This window comes from Biomphalaria glabrata, chromosome 9 (assembly GCF_947242115.1).
Source record: "Biomphalaria glabrata chromosome 9, xgBioGlab47.1, whole genome shotgun sequence".
NCBI lineage: Eukaryota > Metazoa > Mollusca > Gastropoda > Planorbidae > Biomphalaria > Biomphalaria glabrata.
Window position 1 is genome coordinate 34,523,400 of NC_074719.1, and position 16,013 is coordinate 34,539,412.

The 16,013-nt window shown below is 32.6% G+C and overlaps 2 protein-coding genes and 1 long non-coding RNA gene across 5 annotated transcripts in view; all 3 read left to right on the top strand.

Moving 5' to 3' along the window:
- Positions 1 to 10,897, top strand: part of LOC129928220 (chitinase-3-like protein 1) — a 28,777-nt gene extending 17,880 nt beyond the window's left edge. The window contains exon 5 of the mRNA XM_056041481.1: positions 10,429 to 10,897. Coding sequence (XP_055897456.1) covers positions 10,429 to 10,438 — 10 coding nt within the window. The 3' untranslated portion in view covers positions 10,439 to 10,897. The remainder of the gene's footprint in view (positions 1 to 10,428) is intronic.
- Positions 1,006 to 9,111, top strand: LOC129928221 (uncharacterized). Its single transcript, XR_008779808.1, has 2 exons — positions 1,006 to 3,282; positions 8,613 to 9,111. It is a non-coding gene; the product is annotated as an uncharacterized LOC129928221 (long non-coding RNA).
- Positions 10,898 to 13,002: 2,105 nt separating the features above from the next.
- LOC106061590 (uncharacterized) overlaps positions 13,003 to 16,013 on the top strand; it is a 51,454-nt gene continuing 48,443 nt past the window's right edge. Inside the window, exon 1 of one of the 3 annotated variants that reach the window (XM_056039937.1) lies at positions 13,003 to 13,377. The gene's annotated coding sequence lies outside the window, so the exon portion shown is untranslated. The remainder of the gene's footprint in view (positions 13,378 to 16,013) is intronic. The other 2 variants (XM_056039933.1, XM_056039946.1) reach the window with 2 other exon arrangements.

Below are 16,013 nucleotides of genomic sequence, written 5' to 3' on the forward strand. Positions count from 1 at the left end.
GTTTTGGTACAGGAGAGGTAGACACTGAAGCATGAACACATGGTAATAATTCACCAGCAAAATAATAATAATAATAAGGCTTGTCTTAGAGTCCGAAAATTAATGAGGATTGCAGCTGTGACCTACATATCTTGCCACATCCAGGGCAAGCATAACCATTGTCCGCGGTGCTCGATTAAGATTTTCTTTTAGCGTCTGCGTCTGTCCTCGGCAGCAAATTTTCTTTTGGTCTCAAATGTGTATCCTCGGCCTTTGTATAGATGGAATTCTTTAAGTCCGACAGTTACGCTGGACAGAGCAGTATCCTGTATGGGAGACGAATCTCAGACGAACGCATGCCAAAGGCAGTCTTTTTTGGTGAGCTAAAAAGTGGTCGACGTAACACCGAAACCCTTAAAAGACCAGTTTATGGCGCAAACTTGACATAGCTGACATAGAAGAGAGCACACGGTTGCATGCGGCCTCAGAACGAAACAGATGGAGGTCACCAGCAAAATAAACAACAATGTAAAAGGTATCTACACCGCTCTACGCAATTAAAGAGTAAACAACTTATTAAGCACTTAAAACACAATAACTAATCATATATCGGCACATTTAATTTCATTACTTTTCTTTCATAGTTCTATAATAAATCAAACTACAGTAAGATGGTGCGCAAATGTTTAATTAGGTCTATTGATCCTTTAAAACTCGTTCTTGTTTGCAAAGAAATATTTTAGTGTACTGCGGTAAGCCTAGTGACGTAAGCAGCATTTTTCCCGTTTACGTCATGGAAAATTTTCATTCATAAAACATTGCAGCCAAAATTAATTTTTCGATAATGAGGCATTTTCAAACCGATATAACGGTCGACCTCGAGTTTTCCCGAGGTAGCCAATGAGTTGAGAATTTTTTTCTCACTATTATGCACATACCTTGAAATTTTAAAGAAAATCGTTAGAGCCGTTTTCGAAATAAAATTTATATATATATATATATATACATATAAATATATATACATTGTTAGACACCTTATTTATATAGGTTAGTTATTTTAGTTATTTAGCGACGCACCATAGTAGACGCATATTGAACGGGACTAGTGACGTTTGGGATATGTTGGGTTAGAGACCGGAAAATCAGTTAGCGTTAGAACATTCCAGGGTAACGACGTATTTAGTGACAGAGACTTCTACTGTGGCCTTTTATCATAATAAATATATATTAACTTGTTCATCATCGTTGACTACATCTCTTCACCTGTTACAATCGATGTGCCAGTTCTTGTTTGTGTTGTTGGTCAACTACACGTAATACACCCGAACAATTACACCCAAACGATTGCAGAGTAATTGGTTGACTTCAAGACAGCCTGAACTAGCAACATCACAGTGGCGACCCCGAACCTCGAAGCCGGACCCCTGTTGAAGACGAACATCGAACCGGACCTCGAAGCAGAACGTTTACTCAGGTGAGGGTCGTGCACTCGAAGTTATAAGATTTCATCGGAGTACGGCTGAACACAGCAGCATCGCAGAGTGACTTTGTTCTAGATCTACATACAGTCATCGCCTGTTTGATCGCACGTTCAACGAGCCGTTAACTCAGGGTGACCTTCGTCAGGGCAGTAATCATCGCAACGTCTGGTCTACTTAACCAGTATATTATCAAAGCCTGATCTTCATATGCTGAATCGACCTACAACCAGAGAAACCGTTCGTTCATAACGGGTGAGAGATCGTTAGTGAACCTGTTGGACATATTTTTTTTCTTCGTCATAGGAGCCACATTGAGTATCAAGTTTTACCTCGTCAGTTTCGAGAAGGACAGTTTGCCCGCTGTCAGAAGTATTGTGAGTACTACAAGTTTGGTAGCTAACTAAATCGAAATCGCTCTGTCGTCTTACCCTTGGAGAGATTCTTGTGGAGCAGTTTGCTCATCGAACCGGTTGCTTGCCACGTTAATAACGGTCACTGTGTTTAACCTTTGGAAGGTTAGTGAAGTAATCTTTATCAGTACTGAACATTGATCTATCTAGTATTCGTTGGTCTAGACGATATCTAGACGTGCTGATAGTGAAGTTGTGGAAACAGCTACACCCACTTAATTTCGTTGAAAACCGTTAATCGTGTAACGGAACGTCGTCGGAGGTGACCTTGGTCTCACCTAGTCTACATTGGACAGTTTGGTCTATTGAAGCAGAGTACAACAGCAAACTTCGTCGTACTACCAGAGTAGCAGCAGAAGCAGTGAACTATTTTAGAGAACCGTTATTCGTCAGCCCAGATCAAGTCATCGTCAAGAAAGTCGTTATTCGTCAGCCCAGATCAAGTCATCGTCAAGAAAGCCGTTATTCGTCAGCCCAGATCAAGTCATCGTCAAGAAATTCGTTATTCGTCAGTCGTCCAGATCAAGTTGCCGTCAAGAGACTGTTGTTTGTCAGTAGTCGTCTACACAGGTCAAGTCATCGCCAGAAGAACCGTTAACCTATTCGTCAGTAACTGTGTACACAAAGTCGTCGGAACTACACATACGGTCATCAACAGTCGTCGAAGAAACTGGAACATTTTGCTGTGGCATATCAGGACATCTGTGGCATTACGTGGGATACTGGTAGCACCGGAGAACAGAGTCAGAACTGGAAGAGAGGCAGTGGAATTTGTTGTGATCTAACATATTCGGGAGTCCGAACAAAGGGATCTTTCTTATCAAAAGCTAAGTGCCATTTTTCTTATTAGTATATGTTTAGATTGCCCTTAGAAATAGATTTTGTCTAAATTTGGTACGTTAGCCTGAGTAAAATCAGGTGGTGCGCCTTAAAACCCGTCGGGGTAGAAGACGTAATTTAGATGAAAAGCTATATTATACATTTAGGGTTGTAATTTGTTTTGTTTGTGTAAACGTCATATCCGTTGTTGCCTGGTTACTTCGTGACGTTATCATTGTGTGCCATATTGTCACATCCCAACCCATAGCGATAGTCTCATTTAATTATTTCATTTGTGTATATTATTTTAAATTATTTATTTTTATTAATTTAATTAGATCTGTATTTTTTTTTCACTTAATGATAGAAAGTGCGGGTAGGATTCTTTTACTGTGAATCAGACTAAAATAATTTTAGTTTGAGCGGTTAAAATCAAATATGATTTTGCCATGAGAATAATGCCGAAACTGGCTATGTAGTCAAACACTATCGTCTGGCTAAATCTAGATCTGCAAATTGTTGTACATCTCTTTGGTACAATTTAATTATCTAGACTCTAATTTGAAATATTATTAATTGGAAGATGAATGAAGGTAGTACATTCTAGATATATATATATCTTGTTGAAGATATATTTGACACTGTATACACATATTTGTTTCGTATGGTTAAATAGAACCATAATCTACTCTAGATCTAGACTCTAGACAGTCTTTGAATTTACTCTAAACACTTCACTGTGACTTCAGTCATACCAGATTTTGAAATTGATCATAGTTATTCATACTAGATCTAAAAGTCATAGTGCTCTTGATAACTATAGATCTAAATGGTATTATTATACATACTATAATATACTAGATTTAAATTTGTGTGTAATACTGGACCTAATATACAGATTTGAATATAACCATAATAACTCAGACTAGATTTACACATTTACTAAATCTATAGATAGAGACATAACACTTAAAACTTGTATAAAAGTGTGTAAAAACTTTTAAAGTATAGCCATAACCAATATAGGCTAAGTAAAAATATATATAAAATATAAAACACAATGGCTACATCATCATATGTGGACCTTAAGGAGGTTAAGGAAACAGCTATGCAGGATGGAAAGGCCATGGAGTTAAAAGGAAAAGACTTAGCCGCTTATGTACAGCAAGTTGTGAGGGAAGAAATGGAACGTCAAGATAAAATAAGAAGGGAAAAAGAAGAGATAGAAAGACAAGAAGAACATCAAAGACAAGAGATAGAGAGGCAAGAAAGGATCAGAAAGGAAGAATATGAAAAGCAAAAAGAAGACCAAGAAAGGCAGAGAGAGCATGAAGCTAAAATGGAGAAGATGAGATTGGACGCAGCACAAGCCAGAGCCCAAACTGAACAAAGAAATAACACAAATAACTCAAATAATTATACCACTCAAAGAGACAACCCTAATTCACAGACATGGCTAAAGAGAAAGATACAAAGTTTTGATGAACAGAAGGATGACATTGGTGATTTCCTGAAAAGATATGAGGCAAAAATGTCTACATTTAATATGCCTGAAGAAGAGTGGTCTGAAATACTGATAGACTTTGTTCATGGTCAAGCTCTAACAATATGCCAAAATCATGACCATCATATTGATGATAGCTATCAGGTTTTAAAAAGAGAATTATTAAATGCCTATGGTCATAATGCTACAACTTTTAGAAAGAAATATTTTGACAATATACCATCATTAGAAATAGAACCCCAAACTACCATTAATATGGAAAAGGATTTTTTCAATAAGTGGGTAAAATTAGAAAAAGTGAATAACTCTTATGAAGGATTAAAAAATTTTATTCTAGTGGACAACTTTGTAAATAAATGTGATCCTCAGTTACAATCTTTTATTAGAGAAAGAAACCCAAAAACTATAGATGAAATAACAGAGATAATGAGAGTATACAAAAATGCCTATCCAAATAAACCATTTTCTGATAGGGATAAGAGCAAAGTAGATTTAATAGGATACACCAAAGAAAATGTTGATAGAAGTAGAAATAGAAACAGATCAAATAGTGGAAATAGAAAATATAGTGAAATAACCTGTTTTAAATGTCAAGGAAAAGGTCATATAGCAGCTAACTGTAGAAGAGGGAATAGTAGGTCTGGAAGTAGAAATAGATACAATGAACAAAATAACAGTAGATATAGGAGTAGAGATAGGAATGACAGGGAAAATTACAGAAATAGGAGTTACAGTAGGGAATACAAAAATAAAGGTACAGATAGGGTATATTTCATGGAAGGAAATAGGAACAATTTTGCAGTGTACCCAGGGTTTGTAGATAGAATTCCAGTGGAATTAATCAGAGATTCAGGTTGTAACACTTTGGCAGTAAAAACTAAATTTGTCAAACCTCATTGGTATAAAGGGTTTACTAAGAAAGTAGAATTAGCAGATGGCACTGTAAGGGAATTTAAAGCTATAAGGGTATACATTGAAACTCCATTTTTCACTGGTTATTGTGATGGCATTGCAATACCAGAAATGAGATATGATATGTTAGTAGGAAACATAAAAGGAGTTAAAGAATGTTCAAGAAAAGAATTAGAAGACTGGCAAAACAAATACAAAAACATAAGACAAAATCATGAAAACATAGAAACACAAAATATAACAAGTATGGTAATAACAAGATCAATGAATAAACAAGATGAGAAACAGGAAAATACAATAAATGTAATAAGTAATGATAAAGAAAAAGAAACCAGTAATGTAATACAAATAGAAAATACAGATGTTAAGGAAAGAGAGATAGAAAATGAAACACAAAATAGTCTTGAAACACAAATATCTCAAAGTGAAAAAGAAACAACACCCACATTTGCATTAGAACAAATGAATGACAATATTATTGGGAAAATTTATTCAAGAATATTAGATAAAAACAATAATAATCCAATGGAGAAATTTTGTATAGAGAATAAAATATTATTTAGACAAACAAGTAAGGATAACAAGAAAATAAAACAACTTGTCTTACCACAGAAATATTGGAAAGATGTTTTAATCATGACACATGATAATAATTTAGCAGCACATAGGGGAGTAAAGAAATGTTATAGGAATTTGTCAAAACAAGTATTTTGGCCCAAAATGAAAGCAACAATCAACAAATACATAAACTCATGTGACATATGTCAAAAGAGATCTAACAAAAGCCTAGTGAATAAAGCACCTATTCAAGAAATGGATGAACCTACAGCACCATTTCAGAAAGTATCTATTGATTTAATAGGTCCTTTAATTCAAACTGAAAATAATAACAAATACATTCTAACAGTAATAGACATGTTTAGTAGATACCCAGAGGCAATCCCATTATCAAATACAAGTGCAGAAAATATCATTAATGCCATAACTCAAAAAGTAATTACAAGACATGGTATACCTAAAATTATATTGAGTGATCAGGGATCTCAGTTTAAGTCAGAACAATTTAAGAAATGGACTAAACAATACAATATACAACACATATACTCTTCGGTTTACCACCCGGAGAGTAACGGTTTATGTGAACGATATGGTGGTTCATTAAAAAGATCACTAACAAAGATAATTCAGAACAATCAGAACAAGTGGGATCATTACATTAACTATGTACTATTTGCTCATAGAAACAACATCCATGAAGCAACACAATTTTCACCATATGAAATAATACATGGAAGAAAACCCAGAGATGAATTAGATGTTTTTAAAGAAAATCTAATAGACAATGAGAATAAATTAAATAATGACAGTGAAACAACAATCACAACAGAATTGAAAGAAATATGGACTCAAGCATATAACAACAATAAGAAGTACAAACAAAGTACTCATGAGAATCTAAATAAGAAAAGACAATTGAAAACACTAGAAGTAGGAAACAATGTATTAATATTGATAAATGACCTGAAAAATAAAATTGGTAAACAATGGAAAGGTCCATTTAAGGTGATAAAACAAATTAATGATGTGAATTATCAAATTGAAATAAATGGGAAAATTAAAACATATCACATAAATAATTTGAAACTGTATCATGATAGAGAAGATGAGTTAATACAAAACATTCAGGAGGAAATAGAAAATAAATTTTCAGAAAGAGAAGAATGCTTGATGATAATAACAAATGAAAATCACAATGAAAATGATATTAAGGAAATACCTGTAATAGAAACAAAAGAGAATCAAACTTGGCAAAAGATTAATCTTAATAATCTAACTAAGGAAAAGTCAAAAGACATAACTAAAATAATACAGGAATACAAAGAAATTTTTTCCAGCATACCAGGAAAAACAAATATTATTAAACATGACATTAAAGTAACAGACACAAAACCTATCAAGCTTAAGCCATATAGAATACCGTTACATTTACAAGACAAAGTAAAGAAAGAAATAGACAATTTACTAGAATCAGGTATAATTGAGCCATCAACATCTCCTTATGCTTCACCAATTGTGATAGCCAAAAAGAAGAATGGAGATATACGGTTATGTATTGATTATAGGAAAATTAACAACATCACAGAATTTGACCCATATCCAATGCCAAATATAGAGGATATTTTACATAAATTAAATGGAGCAAAATTTTTTACTAAATTGGATTTAACTAAAGGTTATTGGCAAATACCTTTAACAGAAAATGCAAAACCTTACACAGCATTTGTAACACCATATGGTATTTTTCAATGGAATTATATGAGTTTTGGATTAGTAAATGCACCTGCCACATTTAATAGAATGATGAACATGATAATTGGAAACAAAGAAAATGTTATTTGCTATTTAGATGACATATGTATTTTTAATAATAGTTGGGAGGAACATTTGGTAGATGTAAAAGAAGTATTCAAAATAATAAAAGAAAGTGGACTTACAATTCAAGCAGAAAAAGTAGAAATAGGATTGGAGGAAATAATTTTCTTAGGACATAAAATAAATAACAACATGATTAGCCCTATTGAAGATAACATAAAGAAAGTACTTAATATTGAAATACCTACAACAAAAAGACAAATTAAAAGCATATTGGGAATAGTAAATTATTACAGAAAGTTTATAAAAAACTTAGCAGAAATAGTGAATCCACTAAATGACTTACTTAAAAAAGGAAAACCTCAAAAAGTAGTTTGTAATGAGGAATGTGTGAAAGCTATTGACAGAATTAAAGATGTTTTTAGTCATGAACTAATATTAAGACTACCTGATAAAGACAAAATATTTTATGTCACAACTGATGCATCTGGTAATGCTATTGGTGGTTGTTTAATGCAGAACTATGATAACTTACATCCTATATTATATGTAAGCAGAAAATTGTCAGAGGCAGAAAAAAAATATAGTGTCATTGAAAGAGAAGCCTTAGCTGTAATATGGGTAATTACTAAGCTAGAGAGCTATTTAATAGGAAGGAAATTCATATTATTAACTGATCATAAACCTATTCAGTATATACAGCAAAAGAGCATGAAAAACAGTCGTGTTTATAGATGGTTCTTAGCACTACAGGAATATAAATTTGAAGTGAAAGCTATTAGTGGATCTGTGAATATTGTAGCTGTTCTATTGTCTAGAATGACATTGAAATGAAATACTTTTGTAAATAAACTATGATTATATTGAGTATGTAATATATATTAATATATTGACACCATTTATATGTTATGAAAAAGGGAGATAAGTAAAGTTGATGTTAAGCATTTAAAAGTAAGTATGGATATTTTTTTTGTGTGAATCATTTCATATATCATTGACGAAAGTTAGTTCTATGGAAAAGGGTGAGTATAAAAGAAAAATGGACAAAAGCGTATAAAAGGGTGGTAAGAAAAAATGTATTGAATGTGTAAATAAAGTTTATAATTGTTTTTTTGAAATATTGTATTTTATCAGATTACTGCCAGTGAAGAACATTTGAGATGTGTAGGACATGCCCATAAGATGCCACATTTTCCTCCATGATGAACTGTGTAACAATGAAGATGATTTTGGAATGTTATGAACTGTTATGAACATTGACATGTATATGAGGAACTGTCAAGTCAAGATGAAGATGTCAAGAAGAAGATGTCAAGATTTTATGTTTGTGGTCTTCCCCTTAAATTGAAAATGCCCTTGTAAGACTTGACAGTAGTGGAAAAATATTGACATATTTTTTTTTTCAAAGGGGGGAGGAATCTGTTAGACACCTTATTTATATAGGTTAGTTATTTTAGTTATTTAGCGACGCACCATAGTAGACGCATATTGAACGGGACTAGTGACGTTTGGGATATGTTGGGTTAGAGACCGGAAAATCAGTTAGCGTTAGAACATTCCAGGGTAACGACGTATTTAGTGACAGAGACTTCTACTGTGGCCTTTTATCATAATAAATATATATTAACTTGTTCATCATCGTTGACTACATCTCTTCACCTGTTACAATCGATGTGCCAGTTCTTGTTTGTGTTGTTGGTCAACTACACGTAATACACCCGAACAATTACACCCAAACGATTGCAGAGTAATTGGTTGACTTCAAGACAGCCTGAACTAGCAACATCACAACATACATACATACATACAAGAATTGCTCGCTTAAGAGTATAGGATTTATATATATATATATATATATACATTTTATTTCAAGGACAGACGCAGACGCTAAAAGAAAATCTTAATCGATCACAGCGGACAATGGTTATGCTTGCCCTGTATGTGGCAAAATATGTAGGTCACTGCTTCAATCCTCATTAATTTTCGGACTCGAAGACAAGACTTATTATTATTATTATTTTGCTGGTGAATTATTACCATGTGTTCATGCTTCGGTGTCTACTGTCCTGTACCAAAACAAAGGAAATGGTCATAACAAAGCTTCTCTGCGCCTTACTTGCGAACTTCTTATAGTCCCACAGTCAGGCTGGGCAGGGCACGTATCCCGTATGGGGGACGAACATATTTTTCGGCGTAACAGAGGTGCCCCACGGAAACGTTTCTTTAGAAAACTAATGCAATGATTTAAGTCTATTAAGAAAAAATTTGCCATTTTACTTTGTCACAAAGTGCCTATTTTACCCTATAACGTAGAGATTTGCGTCACTTGATGTTTCGTACTAAAGCCATAATGAATGTATACTAATTCCATAATTAAATGTCTGAACGTAACCATCTGAGAAGTAACACTGCAAAGACTTTCTTCCAAGCCAATAATAGTAGGCCTACAATAGTTTTACGCAAAAGATGGGTTGTAAAACTATAAGACGGATATGAGATGTGGTTGGTCTAGACTATAGGAGGACTTAAGAGACTTTATATTTAATCGCCATGTGCAATTACATTTAGAACTAACAGAACACTAACGCAACTCTTCAGATTAGTAGTCTTTATCTGATCGTTCATTTTCGTAATTACAACAATAGCCCAATAGTTTGACGCGAAAGAAGCAATGTAAAACGTTAAGACGTGAGCTGTGGTTTTCTACAGGCCTACTGTTGGGGGGACTTTCTATTCTATCGCCATGTACAATTATATTGAGAACTGACAGAACGAAAAAGCAACTCTTCGGATTGATAGTCTTTACCCGATCGTTTATTTTCGTAATTACAAAAATATTCCCAAAATGACTTCGGGTATATATCCATCCTTAACGAATTATTCATCCGAGCGAGGCTCGGTCACCTGATATTGATATGTAAAGTGTACCAATTTTTTTTTATTTTCACAGCACGCCTTAAGTAACTAATTATTAAAGAATCGAGGAGGTGCTTGGGTTATACATATGTTTATTATGCTTACTTTGTATTAAGGAATTTATTAGGGGTTTGGAAAATGTTTTGTAATAAATATTTTTTCTTTTCATATTTCTGATCAAATGTTGAGTTCTTTTAAATAAAGGATTAATAAATACATTTACAAAAGAAAAACTGTAAAATCATGTTTTGGTGTTGTTGCAATATGTCCTTCTAGGTTATTATGGTGTGTTAAATAGTTACGTTGTTGGGGGTATGTTGTTATCTTTCTGTGGTATGTTCATCATAATATGATGCTAATGTAAGCTGTAATGTAATATGTTGTAATATGATGCTATATAATGTTGTTCTATATTGTTAAGTTTTGTTGTTGTTCTATGTACTTTTTACATTGTGCTGTTATGTTAAGGTATATAATTTTGGTAGTTTTGTTACGTTGTTAATTTATGTTGTTGTGGTACGTTCTTAAAGTGCTTAAGTTTTTATTGTTAATGTATCTTGTTGTTTTTTTTTTGGAATACTATAATGTCGTTGTATAATTTCGAGGTAAAATGTTGTTGGAATTTGTTACATAATGTTATGATTGCATGTTATGTTGTTATATAATGTTGTAGAATGTTAATTTTTGTTTATGTTCTAATGGTATGTTGTTGTTGTTCTATGTTTCTAATGTAAACTTTCTTCATATAGTTGTTATGTTTTTTTTGTTATGTTGTAGTACATTTTAATGCTATGTAATTTTGCATTCTGTGGTGGTATGTTGACAAAGTATGTTATCGTTGCAGTATTTTGTTGTATGTTGTTGTGGTATGTTTTAAAGGTATTTTAATGTGGTATAATGTATTAATTTGTAATTGCAGTATAATGTTAAGGTATTTAAGTTGTGGTAATATTGTGCATGGTTTTTAGGTTTGTTGTGAGAGTATTTTGTTGTGTAAGGTTTTATATTATACTATTATGATATGCAGTTTTCGTATGTTATGGTACGTTGTTGTATTTTTTAAAATGTTGTTTGTTGTTATATTTTGTTGTACTATGTGTATGTGGCATGTTTAGCAGCTTTGGTGTTAGCTTGATTCATGAAGAAAATTCTAACATGAACGTCCGTGTATATCCTGGCATCACACCTTCATATATGACCTCAAGGTAAGTGAACAACAGCTGGAATGAGGCTGCAGATATTGCTAGATTCATCCGAATGTCGAGGGAGGTTTTAAGTCTAAAATCTAAAAAGGCTCTATTGTAGTATCACTTTATACCAGGTTATGTCAACCTCGGTCATTTAGTCTTTGGTCACATCATCCTCGGTCACTCATCCGTTGGTCATTTCATACTCTGGCTTTTTTATCCTCTAATCCATCAAATAATTGTAAAAAAGTGTGAATTTAACAATATTTCATATAGTTATTTTTATTTACATTACAAAAAAGAATCGCTAAGCCACTATTAATCATCTCATGCTACTGGTAATGGTGCCCTATGCTGTTTGAATACAATTCACTAATAAATGTAATACAGCTATTTTTATTTATATTATATACAACTGCACTCCTAAGCTGTCAGAAGATAAGATAATATCACAAAAAATAAAATTTTGTTAAGATTTTTAATACATTTATAATATATAATAAATATATTTAGCCTTATTTAAACTGTCAAGTGTATAATGATGATATGTCAAAACTGCGCGCTATAAAAGTATTTCGTTTTTTTTTAAACTTACAACTAAAGCAAATTTCGTATCAAAATTTTCATTTAAAAACATTTCAATCAGTATTTCATTTCATGAGTTAGCTAATAAATGGGAAAATATATTCTATAATAATTCATTGATACCATTGTGACCTTAGGTGCACATTTTTTTTTACCAATGCGCGAACCTATGAATGAAGCTTGAGTTATTAATGAAGAAGTCTGTGACCTTTTTTTTAATAAAAAAATCTTACCGCCCCTGAAGTTTTTCATTAAAAAAAAAGAGGTGTATTTTTAAAAAAAATTATGCTTGTATAGATAATTTTAAAAATTAAATTTCACATTTGGAAAAAAAAGAAAGAAGCCGTTGCATTAGAACTTAGATCTAAATATCATGATGTCCGATTTTCATTTTTTTCTTCCAATTTCTGAGATTTAAACGGGACGGACAGACGAACAGACAGACCACACAAAGGCAATAGCGTCCATTCCACTTTCAAAGGGCCGCTAATAAAAATTTAACATCTATAGATATAGAGATAATGTAAAAAAGGTTTTTGCTTATTAATTGAAATCAATAATATAGGCTTTTGCTAGTAGGTACAGAAGACGATACTTTGATTCATATTGCTGTAGACCATTAGTAATTTCTGTGCCCCTGTTGCGTATTTCTGAAGTCATCGTTTATTAGAATAAATAGGGTTAGAAATGACACACTCGTATTCAAGAAAAAACGATTGACAAATAAAGGTAAAGTGAAAGGTGGCCGTGTCACAGTCTCAGTTGACATTGCCTGATTTAATGTTCACGTCATGTGAAGACGTTAAAAGACACGTGGAATTCCTGATGTAGAAAACAGGAAGTAGAATGAATAAAGTTAACTTTGAGTCATTGCAGTCAAGTCAAGTCAATTCAGTCAGTCAAGTCAGTTCAGTCAGAAAGAGTCCTCTGAATGAGGCAGTTATGTATTATCCTAGTAGTAGCGAGTTTGTTAGAAGAGTTGTAACATTAAGTCAAGTAGTATCTTCTGGTCCAGGACGGACTTAAGTATTTTGATAGTTTTTCTCTGGATTTAGAGAGTAATGTAGTAACTGTAAAATTTATTGTTACGCGCTGTGTTGCGGACGTTACTTGTGATTACTCTGTAACTAATCGTCTTGGACTTTCAATACCGCTGTTATGTGGATGTAATTATGTTTCACATCGCAAGTCTTGATGTAACTGCCAATCAGGTGCAGTATTGTTATTATCGTCATTAAATAAACATATTTGTCTGCCAAATAAAACTTGAGTCAATCTGTAATGTCTGTGTCTGTCACGTGTGACTCCAGGAAGCACGAACCCAGCATTCTACAACATTCGCGACATACTAACCAGACTCATGTGTAATAGTATAATACTACGTCAACGCACAATAGAACCTTCTACAGGCCGTCAGGAGATAAGTTCTCAGCGGCATGATCATAAGTATTCTAATCTTTCTCATCTTTTAAAAGATTTCCACTACTAAATTACACTAGTTCTTGGTTACTGTTTTTTTTAAATTATTACTTAATGCAGTATTTCGTGGAATACTTATTCAGGCCTCGCAGAACACTAAGGTTCCTTGGAACACTGTTGGGAGATTTAGTTAAATACAATTTGTTATTGTTTCAATATATGTCGTATTATTAGCATCCAGAAATAAATATGTAATATAAATAAAAAAGTAAGGTGTTTGTTGTATGCATGTATGTATGTATGTATGTATGTATGTATGTATGTATGTATGTATGTATGTATGTATGTATGTATGTATGTGTGTGTATGTATGTATGTGTGTGTATGTATGTATTTATGTATGTATGTATGTATGTATGTATGTGTATGTATGTATGTGTGTGTATGTATGTATGTATGTATGTATGTATGTATGTATGTATGTATGTATGTATGTATGTATGTATGTATGTATGTATGTGTGTGTATGTATGTATGTATGTATGTATGTATGTATGTATGTATGTGTGTGTATGTATGTGTGTGTATGTATGTATGTATGTATGTATGTATGTATGTATGTATGTGTATGTATGTGTGTGTATGTGTGTGTATGTATGTATGTATGTATGTATGTATGTATGTATGTATGTGTATGTATGTATGTGTATGTATGTATGTGTATGTATGTATGTATGTATGTATGTATGTATGTATGTTCCAAATAAAAATCTAAACCATTTGACCAATCTTGATATAACTTGTCATGTATGTATAGAAGCAAATGTTTTGATTTTTTAAAAAATTGTTTTGGGACGATTAACTGTTTTAGTAGCTCAATTTACATATTTTTTTTTTTACATTCACTCCTTCGGTTTACTTCTAATAGGGTTTGTTGCTGAACATAATAATTATATATGTGTCAGACGCGAATAGCCCAATTTTCATAGAAGAAGTTACGAAGGCTATATAAAATACAACCACAGACCTATATATACTACAATAAATATAGGTTTTTGATTGCTAGTTACGATTTATTTAGGTAGGTGCTGTTTTACTATTACATACCAAGTATTAGAGTTTAGAAAAACCCAGGTTTGTTTCTTGTGCAATGATATTAGCTAACACCTCATATCATATCTCCATTAGTATATTTAGATCTATAATCTAATTCTAGTCTAGATCTATAAATAAAAATCGACTTGATCTAGTAATAGTATAGATTCTATCTTGAGACTAGTCTAGCCTATGCTATACCTATAGTCAGTTTTTATTAGAAAAAAGTCTAGATATTAATAAAGACTAAAGTTTTTTAATTATTAGATTATTAGATATAGACATAAGACATACAATAGATCTAATAATAGTGTCGTACGTTTACTATACTCTATACTTAATCTACTAAACTAGAGATCTATCTATAGATCTATCTATAATTTAGTCAATCTAGATCTATACAATATTCATTATAATACTTCTACTTATAATGACTTATTTAATAAGTTAGTACTTAGATTTAGATCTATTATAGTTTATTAATAGATTTACTTTTTAATGCCTAGCAGTGGCGTAACTAAGGGGGGGGGATGGGGGGGAGAATTTTAAAATCCCCCCGGGCCCCCACCTAGGGGGGGCCCCCAAATGGGTGTCCGAAATTTATTTGTAAATACATAAATTAATATATTTGATTGACAAATAGTGTCAACGGGTGTCTTTTTTTAATCAACATTTATGGATTAAATTTATCACAATGACTAAACCTAGATATTTTTAAAATATTTTTGCCGCAGAGATCAGTTTTTATAACATGGTATTACTCTTGCATTTTAAACGTTGTTGCCACGAATAAAACTGCATGATATACAGCGAATTCCAGGTATCTTGTTACCTTTACTAATAATAAATCTAAATGGCGAGTATTATATGGCTACACTAATTAACCTTGAAGCAAAATTTACAGAATCGAGTTTAACTAAAAGTTATTCTTAACAATGCTAAAATTGTTCATTACTCGGGTTTGGCGTCTATAATTTCAGAATTAAACTTCACACTCGAGTTATTACCCCTTTATTCATCTTTCCTCAATCCAATGGAAACTCTCTCTTTTTATTTACATCTAATGATCTAATCCTTTTGCTTTCGCACAAAACATAAACAAAAAATAATGACGTAATATCATATAATATTAATACATCCTTCCTATTGAAGTTATTATCACACCCTTCCTTTTAAAGTTTTTAATAGTGATATCTACTAGCAGGGCCGGCCCTAGCATTTGCGGGGCCCTATGCGAAACAGATCGCGCGGGGCCTAGTTTGGGTAGGGATAAGCATAATGTCAAAATTATTATTTTATGAATTAGAAAATAGGCCTACTTTCGTCTTTACAA